At 42.4% G+C, this 18,246-nt stretch overlaps 1 protein-coding gene across 6 annotated transcripts in view; it reads left to right on the top strand.

Annotated features, from left to right (window-relative positions):
• Plch1 (phospholipase C eta 1) overlaps window positions 1-18,246 on the top strand; it is a 221,904-nt gene that overhangs the window by 45,961 nt on the left and 157,697 nt on the right. For 2 of the 6 annotated variants that reach the window (XM_076574187.1, XM_076574185.1), the window contains exon 1: window positions 6,888-7,058. The exons of the other annotated variants lie outside the window; for them this stretch is intronic. In XM_076574187.1, coding sequence (XP_076430302.1) covers window positions 7,016-7,058 — 43 coding nt within the window. In that variant the 5' untranslated portion in view covers window positions 6,888-7,015. Of the gene's footprint in view, window positions 1-6,887; window positions 7,059-18,246 lie in introns of those variants that run through there. 6 annotated transcript variants of the gene reach the window in all.

Raw genomic sequence — 18,246 nt, 5'->3', positions numbered from 1 at the left:
GTGTTACTAGTAACATACAGTTTTTTTCTCAGCCGGAGAACAAGTTCTGCATGTATCATAGTGCTGAATTATTTCTAAATTATATTAATATGAAGGGGTAAATGTTATTGGTTTTCTATTTTATAATCATTAGTATTCATGAAAATGCAATTCTTTTCTCTTTTCTCCAAGGTCTTTAACAAAATTAGCCTTTGTAACCATTTTGTGCTAGTTGACTATCAATGTGGAGAACAAATGAAGCAGAAAATTAAAATACTTTTGGTGTTTTAACTTTAATATTAATCATTAATCTGTACTTCAAAGCTGCTTCTATCGTTGATAGTTGATAAGTTTATTGCTTCAGAAATTGTTTCCTGGTCTCTTTTTTAAATTTTTTTTTTTAAAAAATCTACTTTTATTTTATTTATTTTATGTGTATGAGTGTTTTGCCGGTATGAACGTCTGTGTACCATGTGGATGCCTGCTGCCTTTGGAGCCTCCTGGGACTAGAGTCACAGATAAATGTGGGTACTGGGAATTGAACCTGTGTTCAAATTTAGGTGACATTAACACCAATAAATCCCCTTATGTTTTAAAAAAATTCTTTTATTTTTTAAATTTTTTTTATTTTAAATGTTTATTTTTTAATTTATGTGTGTGTCTCTGTGTGTGTTAGGCACATATATGTATAGGTGCCTGTGGAAGCCAAAAGAGAGGGTTAGATCCTCTGGAGCTAGAGTTACAGGTGGTTGTGAGCTGCCCAGTGTTGGTGCTGGGAACTGGGAACTGAATTCATTTCTGCAAGAGCAGCAAATGCTTTTTGTTGTTGAGCCATCCCGCCAATCCCAAAGATTTTTATTTTTAAACTGGTCTGTCTATATCAGAAAACACACAGAGGAGAAGAACAGCAGCAAATATATAATTTAATTTTTTCAGTTTTGAAAGGTTTTATTTTTTTGTTTGTGAACGGGTAGTGTTATGTAGCTCAGGCTGGCCTATAACTCACAGCAGTCCTCCTGCCCCAGCCTTCTGAATGCTAGGATTATAGCTTAGCAAAACCTTCCTCCCTTCCCTTCCCTTCCTTTCCCCTTCTCCCTTCTCCCTTCCTTCTCCCTTCCTCCCTCCCTCCCTTCCTTTCTTCCTTCCTCCCTCCCTCCATTTAAAGTATGCCTGTATATACATGTGTATGCACGTGTATGCATGTGTGTGTGTCTACCACAGCCCATGTGTGGAGGTCAGAGGATGACTCTGTGTGTGTGTGTGTGTGTGTGTGTGTGTGTGTGTGTGTGTGTGTGTGTATGTGCACCACAGCCCATGTGTGGAGGCAGAGGATGACTTTATGGAGTCTTTCTCTCCTTCTATTTTGATATGGGTTCCAAGGATTGAACTCAGGTTATCAGACTTGCATTGTTGGGTGGCAAGTGCCTTTTCCTGATGAGCCCAAATCTTGCCAGCCCAAGACTTTAGTTTTTGATTAACCTAATTATGCAGGGGAAGGAAAATGCTAAATATGGAGTCAATGTTAAGCTTCCTGTGGGGTGTTTACCCAACAACCCCACAGCTCCCCAGAGTTTTCTTGAGTGTTAGCAGCAGGAAATATTAGATAGAAGGATTTATAGCGGAGAATCTCGTGAAGATAAACAGATAGAAAATAAAGGATAGCCTCGAGAGAGCCTGGAACCTTTTCCAATGGGCCCTGACTGTCTCTGCCCCAGGGTATTTATAGAGCCGCCAAGGGGTAGAGCAAAAGACCCCCCCCCCCAGCACAGCCAAGTGCAGACCATCTCAGACACCTGCACTCAGGCCCGTGGTCCTAATCATCCTCTATGCGGACCTGCTGGGTAAAGCCACAGAGGAACCTGAGAACGGCCTCCCACAGCTTCCTAAGCCCAATCAAGTTCTTATTGGAAAAGGCTTCATATGAGTGTGGCCTTAGAAAAGCCCTTTGGTTGATCTAGAATTCTCCTGTTGCCATCTTGAAGTCTGGGTGTGGGGAGGACCCACGTTTTTGTTTTACAACAGAACAGCAGATTATGTATCCAGTTCTTGTAGTACTACATACTAGGCTGGGAACTTCACACCTGTTACTGTAGGCACTGTTGTGGGTGTGGAAACTGAAGCTTATGGCAATATAAAATAATTTGGCTTATGTTGCTGAGCCACCTGGTAGAACCCAGTTCTTTCCAATTCCACATCCCGTGGCTTTGCCATCAATTCCAACAACTGTAGGCCTGTTAGCTCTTCCCATGGTGTTTAGTTTTTTTCTGGTTTAGAACTGCCCCATGGTTTCTCTGCCCTTTTGTGGTCTCTGTCAGAAACCCCTGGGCTGTTTGGAAAGTGTCAATAAAGGGATCAGTTTGGTTCCATGGGAATGCTGTACCTCCGTTACTCTTCCCTCTGGTTTATAGAGGAAAGGCTTGACCACGGCCCTTCTCTTATTCACTCTACAAGCCACAATGGTCCTTGCCTTTGAGTCATACTTTGGAGTCTAGAACTGACTTTATGTCCTGATCTTCCTGAGAATGGAGGCAATATCTGGATCTGAGTTCCTGAGTTTCGGGGTCCTGATGACCCTCTGATCTGTGGGGGAACATAGGTCAACTAAGCAGTCACTGTCCCGTACTGCCCTTATTGCTGCTGTGTCCCACCTTCCTGTCACAGTGTCATTAGGGAGAACAGAAAATGAATCATCAATACAGTTGGGAGAAAATAAAGTAAGGAGACAAAGTTGAAGCGTTATGATGTGGAGGAGAGATCCTGCCCCAAAACACTGATATGTGTAAAAACTTATGCCGAAGCTGTGGGGACCAGTCATGGCTATTTCAGCAAGGGTGAGGGAGTCTTGTTTTCTTCTGGAAGGGTCATTTATGTTAGGGATTTAGATGCTGCATTGGGACTATGAGCTGTGACATGTTGAAAATTATCAAAAGAGTCAGTATGCTTTCTTTCTTTGATTTTCCTATAGAGAGGAGCACTATTCATAAAAGAACCCTTCTTTTAAAGGTCACATTTTGTTACAAAAGTATCCGCAGGCATCGTGGACAGGGTTTTGTGAGGAGTGAAGCTTCCAGTCCTCTGGTAACATTATGGCCCTCTAAGTATGCCCAGAGATTGTATTCTCAGCAGAAGGGGTTGGGGTGACCCTACTATTCTGAAGAAGCCATGGACCTTCCTAGCCAGGTCTTGGTGTCGGGTGGTTTGGTGAAACTTACAGAGAGACATATGGTTAGTGTTGCCCTGCCCTGAACCTTTGTGGATATTGATGTTATATGCAGTGAATATGGTTGGTTTTGTTTGTTTGTTTCTTTTCCTTCTTTTTTTTTTTTTTTTTTTTTTTTTTTGAGATAGGATCTTGTTATGCTTCCCTGGCTAGCTGTGGAGACCAGGCTGGCCCCAAACTCACAGAGATATGGCTGCCTTTTTGCCTGCTGAGTGCTGGGATTAATGTGTGCCACCACATCCAGCTTCTGGGGTGTTTCCAATGCTCTTTGTATGCAGAAGAGCTGTACTGAGGGAGACCATTAAGGTTTATTATGAAGTGCCCCCAGGCTCCATCAAAAAGCTCATGTGTGGAAGGCTTTGTCCATAGCTGGTGAAGTTATAGAGATGTGATTAGATCACATGACTTCTCATATCATCGACATTAGGGGATGGGGCCTAGTTTGAGGAAGTAAGCATTGGCAACTTCCCCTGAAACATACACCTTGTTCCGGACCTTTCCTTTCTGTTTCCTCCTGGGCTGTTATGAGGTGTGAGCAGCCTCCTCTCTGCCACATCCTTCTACATGTTTTTCTCTTGCTGCAGGCTTAGAAGCAGTGGAGTCAACAGACCATGGCTGAAACATCTGATTCTGAGCCAAAATAAATCTTTCCCCCTTTTAAGATATTTTTGTCACGGCAATGAGAAGCTAACTAGTGTCTTCTGTCTTTTCTTTATGACTCATTATGCTCGTATACCTCTTGGGATCAGTCTGCATGTTTAGTGTATATTATCAGTGTTACCGATTTGCACTATGATGACTACACATTCCCCTCCCCATTGGAACATACATATTATAGTCCCTGTTTGACTGGCTCCAACCAGGATGTTTTGGGCAGTTAGTAACATTTGCTTTTCAATGGAATCAGAGATGTCAGGTTAGCGCATTGGAAATATGGCCTGTTTTAACCATTGGAAATGATGATCAAGTTGGTTACTGTGATTTTTTTTTTAAAGCTGGAGTGCTGGAGAGTGCCAGCACTAAGGTTTTTTCCCTTAGCTTCCTCACCTGCCTGTCTAGTTCTTTCTCTGGGTGAAGGAGGAAAAGGGGCTTCTGCATTCAGGGAAAGTTGCACCTCAGTTGTTGTTGGGGCAAGTTTGAAATTCTAGCTCCTTCTTAAGTTTTGAGAATTTAATTTAAGTCAGAACTCTTAGGGAAGATTTATTTTAATATATGTCGCTGTCAGCAGCCATTAGACATTCCCATGTGCCTACCTGACTCTGGCTAATTTACACTTATGAGAATGGATGGAAGATGGCTAAGCAGGAGATGTTGATTTACAAAGTCTGGCTATTTTTATTTATATCTGCATATGAGTTTGTTATGCCTAAATGTCAATAGAATTTTCACCTCTCTCGAGACACCACCAAATGCAGTTCAAGTTCATTTTATGTGCTCACTAAATGTGAGTTCTGGATATCGTCCAGAACCCGGAAGCAATATCTTGTCTTGGGTCCCAGTTGCTTTCCTGATTTGCTCGGGCTGAGATTTACCTTGAATTATACTGATACCTTCATCATTGCCAGTGACGAGCCTGTAAATTTTTACGCTAACCTATAAGTTTTAAGTGGAACTGTCAATAAACAGCTTTTCAGAAAAACAATGAAGACATTATATTTTAAAGCCAAGCTTCACATCTTGAAGGGGAGATCAATAAATCAACAATGAGATGCGGCTTCTAAGCGGCGGTTGATCTCTGTCCTGTGGAATGTAGCAAAATTAAATATGGGTAATAATCAGCCTGCTTAGGGATTTGGATGCTTAGAAATGTGTAGCAATTACTGTCTGTTGATGCGTGTCAGGTTTTTAGTGTGGGGAAGTCCAAACTAGTTTATTTGACAGGGATGAATGATGTGTAGGGTATGTTATGTCATTACAATGTATGCTTATATCTGTCCAGTGATGAGTAATGGCTGTCTAACAAGCCCCCTTTCTTGCTCTTCTCAGCATTTGTTCAGCAGCTGTTGGGTGGAAATATGCATCCCTCCAGGTCTTCATTCGTCTTTGTGTAAAATGAGCCTGAGAGTGCTCAACATTTTAATTAGTTAAGAGGCATGGTTATTTCTGTGCCATCTTAAGCTTTGGGGTGCATCTTATGTTCAAAGTTGGTGGTGAGTTTAAACACTGAAGTCTGTAGTAATTGTAATAATAACAAAAATACTATTCTAAACTCTTTTATGGATAAATTCTCACTGGAACATTTTGAAGTAGGGTGTATCAGCACAACAGTTGTGCAAATTAAGAAACCAAGGGGCAAAGAGGTTTTGTAATTTTCTGGGTCATACAGCTTGTTTGTGGCAGGGAGGGTTTGTACATAAACAGAAGACCTCTAAAATCTTCACTGCTATTTTGTATAATGGTGTGTATGGATGCATGTTAAATTGAGTCCTGCAAGAAGTATATTCTGATTATGAGCACCCAGATAACATTTAACATTCCCATGAGATTCTTAAGAGCACTTAAGGTAGATAGTGAGATTTACAAACTCGGGGAGGCAACCTATAAATTGGGAAACAGGTGAATGGGAACTGGTGTAGCACCTTAGATAAAGGGGTGGTGATGGTGAGGTGTAGTGGTCTGGGCTGTTTGGCCCTAATGGAAATGTAGCAGAGATTGGCTTTGTCCTGTGCATACTGGAGATGATGGGGATCTGGGGTGGGTAGAGTAAGTCCGAGTTAGGGAGGAAAAAGATGGCAATAGGAGTTAGTCACTAGAAATTCTGAATTCTGAGAGTGATAGAGTTAATACTCAGGGTGGAGAGACTCATTTCAAATGTTTGAAAGCAAGACAAATAATAAATTGCTTCTGAGCTATCAGCCTCTGAATCTGGCTAGCTATGTATCTCTTCAAAGAAGTTGATTGACTTTCAGATATGTACTTTAGGGAAAACTGTACTGTAATAATAGCTTGTTTGCTGAAATCTAGTTTCTTCAGACCCATGCTGTTTACCCTTGCTTATAGAAATATGCTCCCCCCGCCCCCAGCCAAGACAGGGACATAGCCTCCACTGAATAGACACTTTGAGACTAGACTCTTCCCTTCTAAGTTGGAAACATTCCATTCATTTCTGCGATCATTGCTACGGTTGTGTGGAAAAAGAAAAAGCCTCAACAATTTGAATAAGTGTGTTCTTGCCCAGACTGGAACAAAAGTAGCGTAGGGTGCAGAAAACGGCATGCAGATTATTTCTTAATGGGAGTGTTTGCCTCTGATGGAGTGATGTTTGCTTCCAAGAGCATGCACGTAGTCTGTGTGTGTGCCTCTCTGTGTCTGTGTGTGTGCATGTTCATTTTCTGCATTCAGCCCGCGTCACTCCTATACGGTAATCAGTATCTCTCAGTGACCTCCGTAGGTGAGGAGGGTTTCTTTGATGGCTAAAGACCTCCAGTTCCCAGACATTAAATGTGCATAATGCCCGTAGGGCGTTAAGCACTGCACTCACTAAGCATGCACGTCTCATAGCCTAAGTAGCCACAGCGCCTGCATTCCCACAGTAGCGGCAGCCACAGCAGATGCTTCCACTGTGCTTATCTGGCTGCGCTGTGCACTTTAGGACAAACTTCTCCAGTCATCTCATGGATTTATTTTCTCTCCATTATAAAGCCTGGACTGTGAAGATGTCATCATACCATCAGGGGCAGCATGAGCCAAGGTCTTGGGGCTGTTAAGGATTTCTTTGCCTTTCTCCCTTCTGGAGATGTCTATCAGAGAAAGGCTGTGCCTGTAGAGGAAAATTTTTATTGCTTTGGCCAATAATGTGTAGCAATATTAAATTTAATGGCAGACCTTGAAGTGTATAAAAACTTAAGTCCAGAAAAAGGTAAGACCCATGCTACTAATTTTAAGGTAAGTTGATAGCTTAATAGTAAAAGGTGGCAAGCATTTCTTATTTTATTTCACATTTAAAGATTTATTTGCTTGTTGATTGACATATTTGAGATACTATATTTTAATCTTAATTGGAAAGGTATGTTTGATTAGGTCAAAGTGGGTTTTCCTTGTAAATGTGTGTTTGTACAATGGTAGATGTACTTGATGACAAATTGTGCATCATTGTAACAAAGTGCATCATTATAATAAAGTGGACTGTGAGAAGATAATTTGTAGTCGGGGGTTATAGTCACGAACTATAAATCAAGGACAGAGACATGTTAAAAATTTCATCTGTTTGGTACAAACAGTAGGTTTTAATTTAAGTGTTGTCATCCTGTTCACTTTGAATTATGATGAATAGAGTTATATTTTAACTTTCTACAATAATCTAGGGGGGTGACTTCTAATATGTGTCAATGAGAGACAGGCAGGCTAGGGAAAAGCATTAGCTTTATAGGATGAAATGGCATGAGTGTTCAGCCTAGATAAAATGGAGGCAGAATCCACGTATTCTGTTTGGAGAACCTGTCAGCTCCAAGAGCTTGAGGAAAACATCCTAAAGTATGAATTAAGAGTGAGGAATTTGAAATGTACGGGGGCTGTTCTTGTACTGAAAGAAGTGCTGCTGCCTGCTCAGCCGGAGCAAATGACATGTCAAGCCATGTCTTCTAAGCCCATCTTCATGTTGAAATTCATGTGTCATCCAGCTTACTGAGGTGCGTTGACTCAGATGTAACTTTCCTGACCACTGCTCCATAGGAGAGCCTGTCTGGAGGTTGTTGCTGGCCTCTGGGAGCCGCTTCAACATGTTGTGCTTATAATGCCGGTCCTGGTGCTTGCTTTTTATTCAGAAACATACATTGTACCCTAGCTGATTTCCTTAGTCTACCTGAGTTTTCCGAGTCTGAAGAGGAACCTTTATTCAGCCATAGAGTAGGATTTAGTTCACTTGAAAGGCAGGTCGTTACAATGATTCCCATGTAGAGTTGTCTGTTCCTTGTATTCAGGAAATCTCTTGTTTGCAGAGTGTAGGAGTACATGGCTTTGTGTGACATCCTGTCAGGATTGCGTAGTTTGTACTGCCATGGAAGTAATAAAAGTATCTGCTGTTACTCCCACCATATGATCTCTAAGACTGAAGTCTAAATAAACTCGAATTCTTAAAGGCTACAGAAATTTGAATTAACTTTCCAGTTATATGAACTTTAAAAGGTAATATAAGGTGTCATTTCAGGCTCAATGTTCTCACATATAGATAGTAAGATTTTTCTTTCTTAATTAAGCTTTTTGGTGTGTTATATAACAGATTTTCTTTGATTCATTTTAATAGCTTATCTTTGTTGGGCAAAAAATAAAAACCTTCACTGAATCCATCCTGTTTTAAATTTTTTTTTGTTTTTGTTTTTTTTTGTTAGCAAGGCCATTTTTGAAGAACTATTTCTTATAAATTCCAGGCCAGTTTTAACAAGGATCTCTTAGCTCATGTAGCATGTGTAACATTGATAGAGTCCAAATTCTCATGATGTCTAAGTTGCATTATTAAATAGTGCCATCAGTGGGAGTGGCTCACTTGATTGGGTCACCAAGTTGAGAAATCTTCAATTCACAGGCAGAAAGATCTAAGAGACCCTGAGTTTTGATGAAAGAGCTTCAGTCTTTAAGCTGTCCTATTAAATGTAAAATGCATGTTTGTACATTTTTATTTATATTTGTTTTATACTTGTATATTTTGTGTAAATATATTTGTATTTATTGCTTGCTTAGAAAACTAGTGTTATATTAGCCTCAGACTTTGGTTTGATGGACTAAATCTCCAAGCTGGAGAATCATCTCAGTGACTTTTAAAACAGTACAGAGAGAAGGTAGAGCTTTATTGTAATAAAGAATCAGAAATAGAACAAGCTTGAGGCGTAACCTGTTTTTATAACCTCAGGATGTCAATGAACTTGAACTTCTTCTTTTAGTAACAAGACAACAGAGCACTCCCTTACCCTTGTAGAGTGGTAAAGAGGGTTATGGTGCAATAGCTCTAAAAATACTTGGAAAAGGACTGTAGACACGGAAGACAATCTAATTAGAAATAAGGATAATGGGCAGTCGGGGAGATGAGATGGTTCAGTCGGCAAAGCTGCCAAGCTTGACAACCTGAGTTTGACCTCTCCGAACTCACATGGTGGAAGAAAAGAAACAATTCCTGGAAGTCTTCCTCTGACTTCCACTCATGTACTGTGGCGCACATGTGAGCACGCACCTGCGCACCCCCCCCCCCCCCCCCCCCGCCCACACACACACACGAGAAGGGGTGGAGGATAAAAGAAGTAAGGATAGTGGATAATGTACATTTCATTAATCAAAAGGAAACCGTATTCGTCCTGGGGGCGGGGTGCCAAAGCACTTTGACCTAGAACGTGGGTACCATCTGGTAACTCCCCCTGTGGCTCAATAGCCTGCATGGCAACGATGCGGTTCTGTGTAGCATGACTTATGGAAGGGCAGATGCCAGTGTAGGAGCATGCCCTAGCTTCCTGGAGTCAGAAGAAACCATGGCACTGTTCCTCTTTCACAGGGATACAATAGGCACAGATGCTACACGGGCTTTTCTTTTAAACACAGATCTGCAGCTGGAACCGAGCCCTCCAATTCCTATCATGGTGGGACCTGCCCTTTCCACTTGTACCAATTGTTGATTTTTAGGAGATGCAAATTATTTTGGTATTTGTGATGCCACTTATGTTAATACCATTTAAACTCTTAGCACAAAACTGCTGTTTAGGAAAAGGAAAGTGGAGCATCTTAGAGAATTCTTCTTAAAAAATGATTAGTATTAGTATTAGTAAGTGTGTGAGTGCAGGTGTGTGTGCATGCCACAGCACACATTCGGTTCTAGTTGACCCTCTCCTGTCACTGTGTGGGTCCAGGGACGGAACTGAGATTATGGGGCCCTCAGGTACGCCCCTCTATCTGCTAAGTCACCTCACCAGCCTATTTTCCTTTTTAAATACTATTTGTTGTCTTATAGAATTATTAACTGATAATAGTGAATTTTGTACCATCCATAGTGACGTGGTGGGTACTTGTCAAGGTACTGGTTAGGGATATGAAAGTGAGTAAAATTATTTGCCGCTTTCAGTGACTCCTGTGTCACTGTATACAAACATGCTCATAGCCCTGTAATAGAGAGAGACCTTCTCAGAGGTTCTTGAGTGTGGAAAAGTCAACAGGAGAGTTTTGGGGTTTTGAGCTTTGAAGAATAAGGAATAAGGGAGATTACAGCAGGTGGAAAGCAAGAATTGCAGTTTATGGAGTAGGCAAGGCCAGGTATTAGAATAAAGATGCCCAGGTAGATTCTTGTATTAGAAAGAATTCTGAAAGCAGTTTAGAGCCTGTCTGAATTATTATGGGTTACTATCGATGTGATGAAACACCAGGACTAAAAGCAAGTTATGGAGGCAAGGATTTATTTGGCTCACACTTCCACGTTTCAGTCCATCGTTGAAGGAAGTCAAGAGAGGAACTCAAACAGGTCCAGAACCTGGAGGTAGGGGCTGAATGCAGAGTCTATGGGGAGGGGGGGGGGTGCTGCTTACTGGCTTGTTCCCTCTAGCTTGCTCAGTGAAGACCTCTAGCCCAGGAATGGCACCACCCATAGTGAGCTGGGCCCTTCCCGACCAATCACTAATTAAGAAAAATACCCTATGGACCTTATGGAGGCATTTTTCTTAATTGGGGTTCCCTCCTCTCAGATGATTTAACTTGTATCAAGTTAATTAATGTAAAACTACCCAGCACAGAGCCTGATGGTGGGAGATGAGGTTGGAGACCAGCAGGCTTCTTCTGGAGTTTAAGGATAGGCAAGGCCAGTCATTAGAATAAAGACCTGCTAACCCAGAATTTAGATTGTTATTATTATTATTTTTTCAGCATAAGGTTTTGAACTGAGGAAAGATTAATCAGTCTAGTTCTTTAAATTTTGGGAAAGGATCTCATAAACTCAATCTAGTATCAATGCCACCATGTAGCTAAGGCTAGCCTTGAACCCCTGATCATGACAAGCATGTACTACCAAGCCCAGGTAGATTCTAATTTTAGAAAGAAATCAGAAAGCAATTTAGAGCCCAGTGGTGGGAGGAAGGGGTGGGGTAGGAGACCAGCTGCCATCCTCTGGTGTTTGCTAGCTCCCATATCTTTCATAAGGATGCACTGGGCTTTCATCCACATTGGTGGCCTTTGTCCCTGACCAAAGCTGTCCTAGAACTTGCACTGCTTCTTCCTCTGAGGATGCTTGTCTAGGATAAGATGGCTGCTAAAACAGTCAACACTTCTGTTCTAAGTTTGTGACTTACCTGTGGAACAGAATAGTACCTAATTATGGGTACGTTTTACCGTGATGATAGTGGAAAAAAAAAAGAAAGAAAAAGATTTCCCTGAGCAGCCAAGATTACACCTCATCAGGTTGTGGTGTTTTGTTTGAGTGTTAATCCTGTTGGTTGTAAAAATCCATCCCAGAGAACAGTAGAGCAAGAAGATTAGGGCAGTTTCTTGGTATTTTTGGAATGTGGCCATTTCCTTATTCAGTGAAGATGCTGCTTACATGCCATGTCTTATACTCCCTCCTACAAATCTTTAGTCTATTTCTGAGCCAACTATGGGGACAAGTCCTCTCTCTCTCTCTCTCTCTCTCTCTCTCTCTCTCTCTCTCTCTCTCTCTCTCTCTCTCTCTCTCCAGTTGTGGGTATGAGCCACAGCACTTATGGAGTTCAGAGGACAACTTGAACAGTCAGCCTACCTTCTTTTTGAGCAGGGTCACTCTTGGTGAGCTGTGAACTAGCTGTGAGCTAGCTGACCCAAGAGCTTCTGGGTGGTTCTTTGTTTCCCCCTCCCAGTTTTACACATCTGACTTTTTTTTTTTGTCTTTGAATTTTTTTTTATTATTATATATATATTTTATTTTACAATACCATTCAGTTATACATATCAGCCATGGGTTCCCCTATTCTCCCCCCTCCCACCCCTCCTCTTACCCCCAGCCCCTCCCCCATTCCCACCTCCTCCAGGACAAGTCCTCCCCCGAGGACTGGGATCAACCTGGTAGACTCAGTCCAGGCAGGTCCAGTCCCTTCCTCTCAGACTGAGCCAAGTGTCCCTGCCTAAGTCCCAGGTTTCAAACAGCCAACTCAACACATCTGACTTTTTAGGTGGGGTCTGGGATTTGAACTCAGGCCATCATTTCATGGCAGGCACGTTGACCACTAAGGTGTCTCCCTGACCCTCTTTTACTCTTGGCAAACAAACAAAAAGTAGTTCTTTTCATGTGCTTTTCTATTCTGGCTGAATTTTAAAACTGCCTGTCCAGTTCCGTATGTAACCCAGTTGGTGTTTTTTTCTTACTGAAGTGAATTTACAATTTAGCTGAAGAGGAAGGGTGACCAATGGACATTGTAGTCTCCTTTTCGAGAAATTTATATTCTGGAAATTTCAGGAAAATTAAGGGATTTGTTGTATTTTAGGTCTTCTCTCTCTTTCTCTCCCCTTCCTTCTCTCCCTTCCCTTCTCTGGCTAGCCTAGAACTCCCCATGTAGGCCAGGCTAGTCTCAGACTCATGACAGCCCTTCTGAGATTACAAGTGTGAGCCACCCTATGTGGCTCAATTTTCTCTTCTATAAGCAAAGATTTAGTGTCTTTTCCAGTTAGGTTGTCCACATTTATCGTTTCATTTATTTTTTGTGGTGTCTAGTTGGTACTGCAAGTAGACTTCTTTTGAATGACATATATTAATTATTCATTTATTTTATGTGTATGGATGTTTTGTCTGCACACCAGAAGAGGAGTCCCATGCAATTACAGTTATAGATGGTTGTGAGTTGCCACATGGTTGCTGGGAATTGAACTCGGGATCTCTGGAAGAGCAGCCAGTGCTCTTAATCGCTGAGCCATCTCTCCACCCCCTGTGAATGATACTTTCATATATATATGTATATATATATACATATATACACATATATATGTATTAGTTGAAAAACTTAGATATGAGTACAAAGCGAGGAACAGATCACAGGGCCCCCTCTTGGCTGCCTTTATGGCTTTCCTACAAACCTCTTTAACCTAGCACCTTTGCAAGGCTCCAGTGTTGCTTTCCTGTGTCTAAAGGATACACTCACTGATTTCCTAGCTTTTGATATTATCTTTTTTGATTAGATATTTTTCATATGGTAGATGAGGTGTTTGCTCATTTGCACTACTTCCACAAGCCCTTTGGTGGCTTTACTGGCTGCCACACACCTTGTGCCACGTCACTGGCTGCTACACACATTCTGCAACTTCAATGGCCGCCACACCCTTTCTGCCACTTCTCTGGCCACCACACCCCCTTTGCCATTTCACTGGCCACCTTTCTGTACCTTTAGCACCTCATCTGTGCTCTCGTTGCTGTGCTGGGATTGAGCCAGGCCCTGCAGCCTGCTGAGTGGATCCGTGGCATCCCCAGGTGCCTCACTTACACCCCTGTCTCCTGCTCTGCCAACTAGACCCCTTTGTCTAATACATCTAATGGCCATAGCATTCTCTTTGCCTCTGAAATCTTCCTACAATCTCTCAGTATGTTTTCCATTCTTCTGTGCTCACAAATATTTTCCTGTGGTTTGATTACAGGTTGATTTTGAAAATTTGATTACAAGAGACCGAGTTTTACATCACTGTGTCATTTAAATGCCCACAGAACAAAGTAACTAGCTAAGTGACTTAAGGGTACTCCTGTAGAGGATGCTATATAAGGAAAAGGATGGATTTTGGAGATTTCTACAGCAAATGATAAATCAAGTTCATTATACAAAATTCCTAACACTAAATTTGATATGTAGAGGTACCTTCATGATACCTCTGTGAAGTGGGTGGGATTGTTATCTTGGTTTCTGAGATGGCAAACCTGACATGCAGGCACACATAGAGAGAACTTGAACTTGCCCTAGGCTGTACTGTAATTGTTGGAGCTGGCACTTTAATCCTGTTGCCTGGCTTTGGAGCCTGGGTTTCCAGTCGCTTTTCCTATCTTAGGAGACTTGCTGCTTTGTTGGTGGTCATTTCATAGATAGGTGTAAAACTTCTTTTACACCTTTCTGTAAAAACTTTCCCATTCTTTGTTTTTGGTGGTTCAAGGTCTGGTCATTTATTTGTTCCTCTTAAAGACTTATTTTTGGCTGGACTCAAACTCAGAAGCTCTCAGCAAGGACAGCCTACATCTCTTGGCAATCTGTTTCTGGTGTTTTTCTTAGGCTTCCTTCATTCTCTTGGCTAAAAGTCTAGCACATCCTTCAGCCTTCTCCTTATTTTTCTTAGTGCATTGTTTCTTCAGAGCAATATGTTGGCATTTGTGTTGCAGGACACCTGGAGTAGCGAGACATTGAATCATGGGTGCTTTGGTCTTGGGCGTCTTACCTTCTTTGTTTAAGGGCCTTCTGACAACACATTGGTGGACATCACTTTTAGAGAGACCAAAGAGCTTTTGGATCCTGCTAGCTCTTTTGGTCCCTAACCACCAAGGCACAGTAATATCAGTCTGTTTTTAATTTTTGAAAAACAATACCCAAGTTGTGCTGGGCATAGTGGCACATGTCTTTAACCCCAGCACTTGTGAGGCAGAGGCAGGCAGATCTCTGAATTCAAACTCAGTGAGTTCTAGGACAGTCAGGGCTATATTCTCAGTAAAACAAACAAACCAAAGTTAACCAAGTTTTGGTTAGTCAGATTGGCATCCACAATGCATCTTTGAACAGACTAGCACTTTCTGTCTCTAATTCTTGTTCTATAACAAGAATTCTCCTTACTCAAAAGCAGGCATACTCTGCCGTGGGTCAAGACACCTTGGTTCATGGGAAAACCTTGTCTGTTCTTCCCACCACTCATCAGACCACACACCCTTCCACCCTTCGCCAAGAGCCTCAACAGGTACTCCTGTGGTCATATGCTTGTCTAGAAAGTATGAAGCTTGCATTTGTCTGACTGGGAAGGAGGTACTCAGCTTCGTCTTTGCGTGGATGACCACCTAGGAGGCGCCATGAAAAAGAACTCTCCGCTATCTTGTTAAAGACACCTCACTTTTTTCTGTAGATGCCTTCTGCCCCACCACCATAGGTTTGCTTGACACTCTTTTGAATAAGTGCACTTGTTAATGAATACTCCCTGATGGAGGACAGAAAGGCAAGTAGCAGGTTGTATAGAGATCTGTGCAGGCAAGCAGTGGGGTAAGAATGGGTAGGATGTGGGCTTCTGGTATGCCTCTGAGGACTTCGGCTGACTTTAAGGGACATAAGGGAAGATGGTAAGCTTTGGAATAAATGGGTAATATCAAAGGAGTACTTCTGGAAACAAAGTCTGAAAGTACAGGGAAGAGCAGAGGCAGAAGCTGGAGAAAGGATCCTGCAGTTGACAGGAGAAATTGGTCGAGGCATATTAAGGCCATGAACCCTAGTCATTGAGGCTTTGACAAATGATCCATGACTTCTCTAATTACAAGTCAACAGGAGCTACTGTGAGTGAGCTAGAGTTGCTGCCGCTGTCACTTTGAAGAATGGTAAATGATTGCTTCTGTTGATCTGTTTAAAGACTACGTCATGGTTATAGATGTGTATGGCATAAGGTTTCTGCCTAATCTAGTGACCTGTTGCTTCTTGTTTTTCTTTAAGATTGATGCACTGTCTGTTTATCCAGGGAACATGTACAAAGATGAAACTGGAGAGACCTCTCCCTCTCCCATGTCGGCAGGGCCTGGCCCCTCACCACTAAAATGTAGGTTGAGCAATCAGTAGAGAAGTGAGGAAACACAGCGAGGGCAGCTGTGAAGGGACCACGTTGCCATTTATTCACTTGATTCCTCTTCGAACCTTTTTCTCTAAGGTCATCCATCTTCATGCATCTTTTTAATTCGTTATTTCACTCTGAAATTGTACCCCGTTAACTAGGAAAGGAAGGGAAGGCAGTAATCGGAGGCAGAGCAAGGAGCAGCGTGCGTGGTGCAGTAGAGAGGAGTCGTGGCTCTTGTTTACTCACCTTTTCATTTTCAGAATAACGGGACTGGCCAGACCTCTCCTCGTTGGAGCGCACCCTAGTGTGCAGTCATTCTCAACTCCTTTTATATTCTCCGTATGCGTAAATTCTTACATGTCTGTCTCTTCTCAGAGAGCAGTGAACGAAAGCAAACAGTGTACGGGGGTGGGGTGGGGTGGGGGGGATAAAGGGAGAATGTGACAAAGAGAGACTGAAGCCGCCACTCCATTTTCTCATGATTCTGTGTCTCTCTTTGCTTTCTGGGCATCCATATTCTTGTTTTATGATCTCACTTACATGGACTCTTCTTTTGCTGCTGCCTTTTCACCAGTTTCCTGGGTGGTGGACTTTCACCACGGTGCTTTCAAAGATGAAGTAAAGGCTGAGGATGTGACTCAGTGGTGGAGCACTTGCTTAGTATCTGCAAGACCTCGGGTTCCAATTGCAGCACTGAGAAAATTAAATTAATGAGGTTTACATTGCTTTATCAGGTTGGCAAGAGGTTTTTAAAAAGTGACAATGTCAGGCTGGAGAGATGGCTCAGAGGTTAAGAGCACTGGCTGCTCTCCCAGAGGTCCTGAGTTCAATTCCCAGCAACCACATGGTGGCTCACAACCATCCATAATGGGATCTGCTGCCCTCTTCTTGTGTGCAGACAGAACACTGTATACATAATAAATAAATAAATCTTTATTATTAAAAAAAAAGTGACAATGTCAGCAAAGATTTGGGGAAAGGGGCACTTGTAGACGTTGTTAGTCTGGACTAGAATCACCTTTCTGGAGAGCAATTTGATAGGCAAACCTTTGGTCCAGCAGTTCTAGATTCTGCCAGTTTTTCCTATAAAAATCCATGCATACTTCCAGGAAGATATATTTGAGGAAGTTATTGAAATGAGTTTTTGTGATAGCAAGAACGGGGTAAGAGCCTTAACAGACAGCTGATTTTTAACAGGTAGCACACCCATACCATAGGAGGCAGTGCAGCTACTAAGGGGGTGTAGAGATGCGGACTGATGAGAGAAAGTGCCTCTGGCTGTAGTCGATGGGAAATTACGCCAAATTCCCATTTTCATTGGTGCTCTAAGGGAAAGTAAGCTCAAGAGTTTGTTATGGGTGGGCTGTAGTGGCAAACAATGTACTCCCAGCACTCGGGAGGCAGAGGCAGGGAGATCTCTGTGAGCTTGAGGCCAGCCTGGTCTACAGAGTGGGTTCTAGGACAGCCAGGGCTACACAGAGAAATCCTGTCCCAAAAAAGAAAAGAAAAGAAAAAAAAGTTTATTATAACACTAATAAAACCTCAAGTTAATGCTGGTTATCTTTTACCATGAAACTCTCTTTGTGATGTTTCTTCACACTTCTTTATACATATAATTAGGATATGCTACATATACAATCAGGGAGACTAAAACCTTTTGAAGATTAATTACACTGAGAGAATAGTCTCTTCCAGCTCACAGGTCTGTTGGGTTAGGCCAGCATGATGCTGAGGGTCTAGAGCTTCTGGCCTTTTTCTTAAATTGAGTGTGTGGGAATCATGTTACTTTGTCTCGCTGCTGTGACCTGACAACAAGCACTAAAAGGGATGTGGGGCTTGGTGATTTTGGCTTCTAGTTTGAGGGAATACAGCCCATCATGGTGAGAGAGATATGGCGGCAGGAACGTGAGGCCACCGGTCACATTGTGTCTGCCATCAGGAAGGAAGCAGGGAGAGGCCAGGGTGTTTGGTTTGGCTGTAAAATGTCAGGGCTCACCCCCGGAGTCCCTTTTCTACAGCAAGGTTCTACTTCCAAAAGGTCCTACAACTTTGCAAAGCAGCATTACTAGCGGGGACTAAGAATACAGTGGCAATCCCATTTTTTTTTTTTTTTGGTTTTTCGAGACAGGGTTTCTCTGTGTAGCTTTGCACCTTTCCTGGAGCTCACTTGGTAGCCCAGGCTGGCCTCGAACTCACAGAGATCTGCCTGGCTCTGCCTCCCGAGTGCTGGGATTAAAGGCGTGCACCACCACCGCCCGGCGGCAATCCCATTTTAATCTTGTCTCTCCATCCTTCCCATGCTCTGCATGTTGCATGCATGTGAAGCCGGGGCTGGGCAC

The sequence above is a fragment of the Peromyscus maniculatus genome, chromosome 6 (genome assembly GCF_049852395.1).
Source record: "Peromyscus maniculatus bairdii isolate BWxNUB_F1_BW_parent chromosome 6, HU_Pman_BW_mat_3.1, whole genome shotgun sequence".
Lineage (NCBI taxonomy): Eukaryota > Metazoa > Chordata > Mammalia > Rodentia > Cricetidae > Peromyscus > Peromyscus maniculatus.
This window is presented reverse-complemented; position numbering and strand designations above follow the sequence as displayed.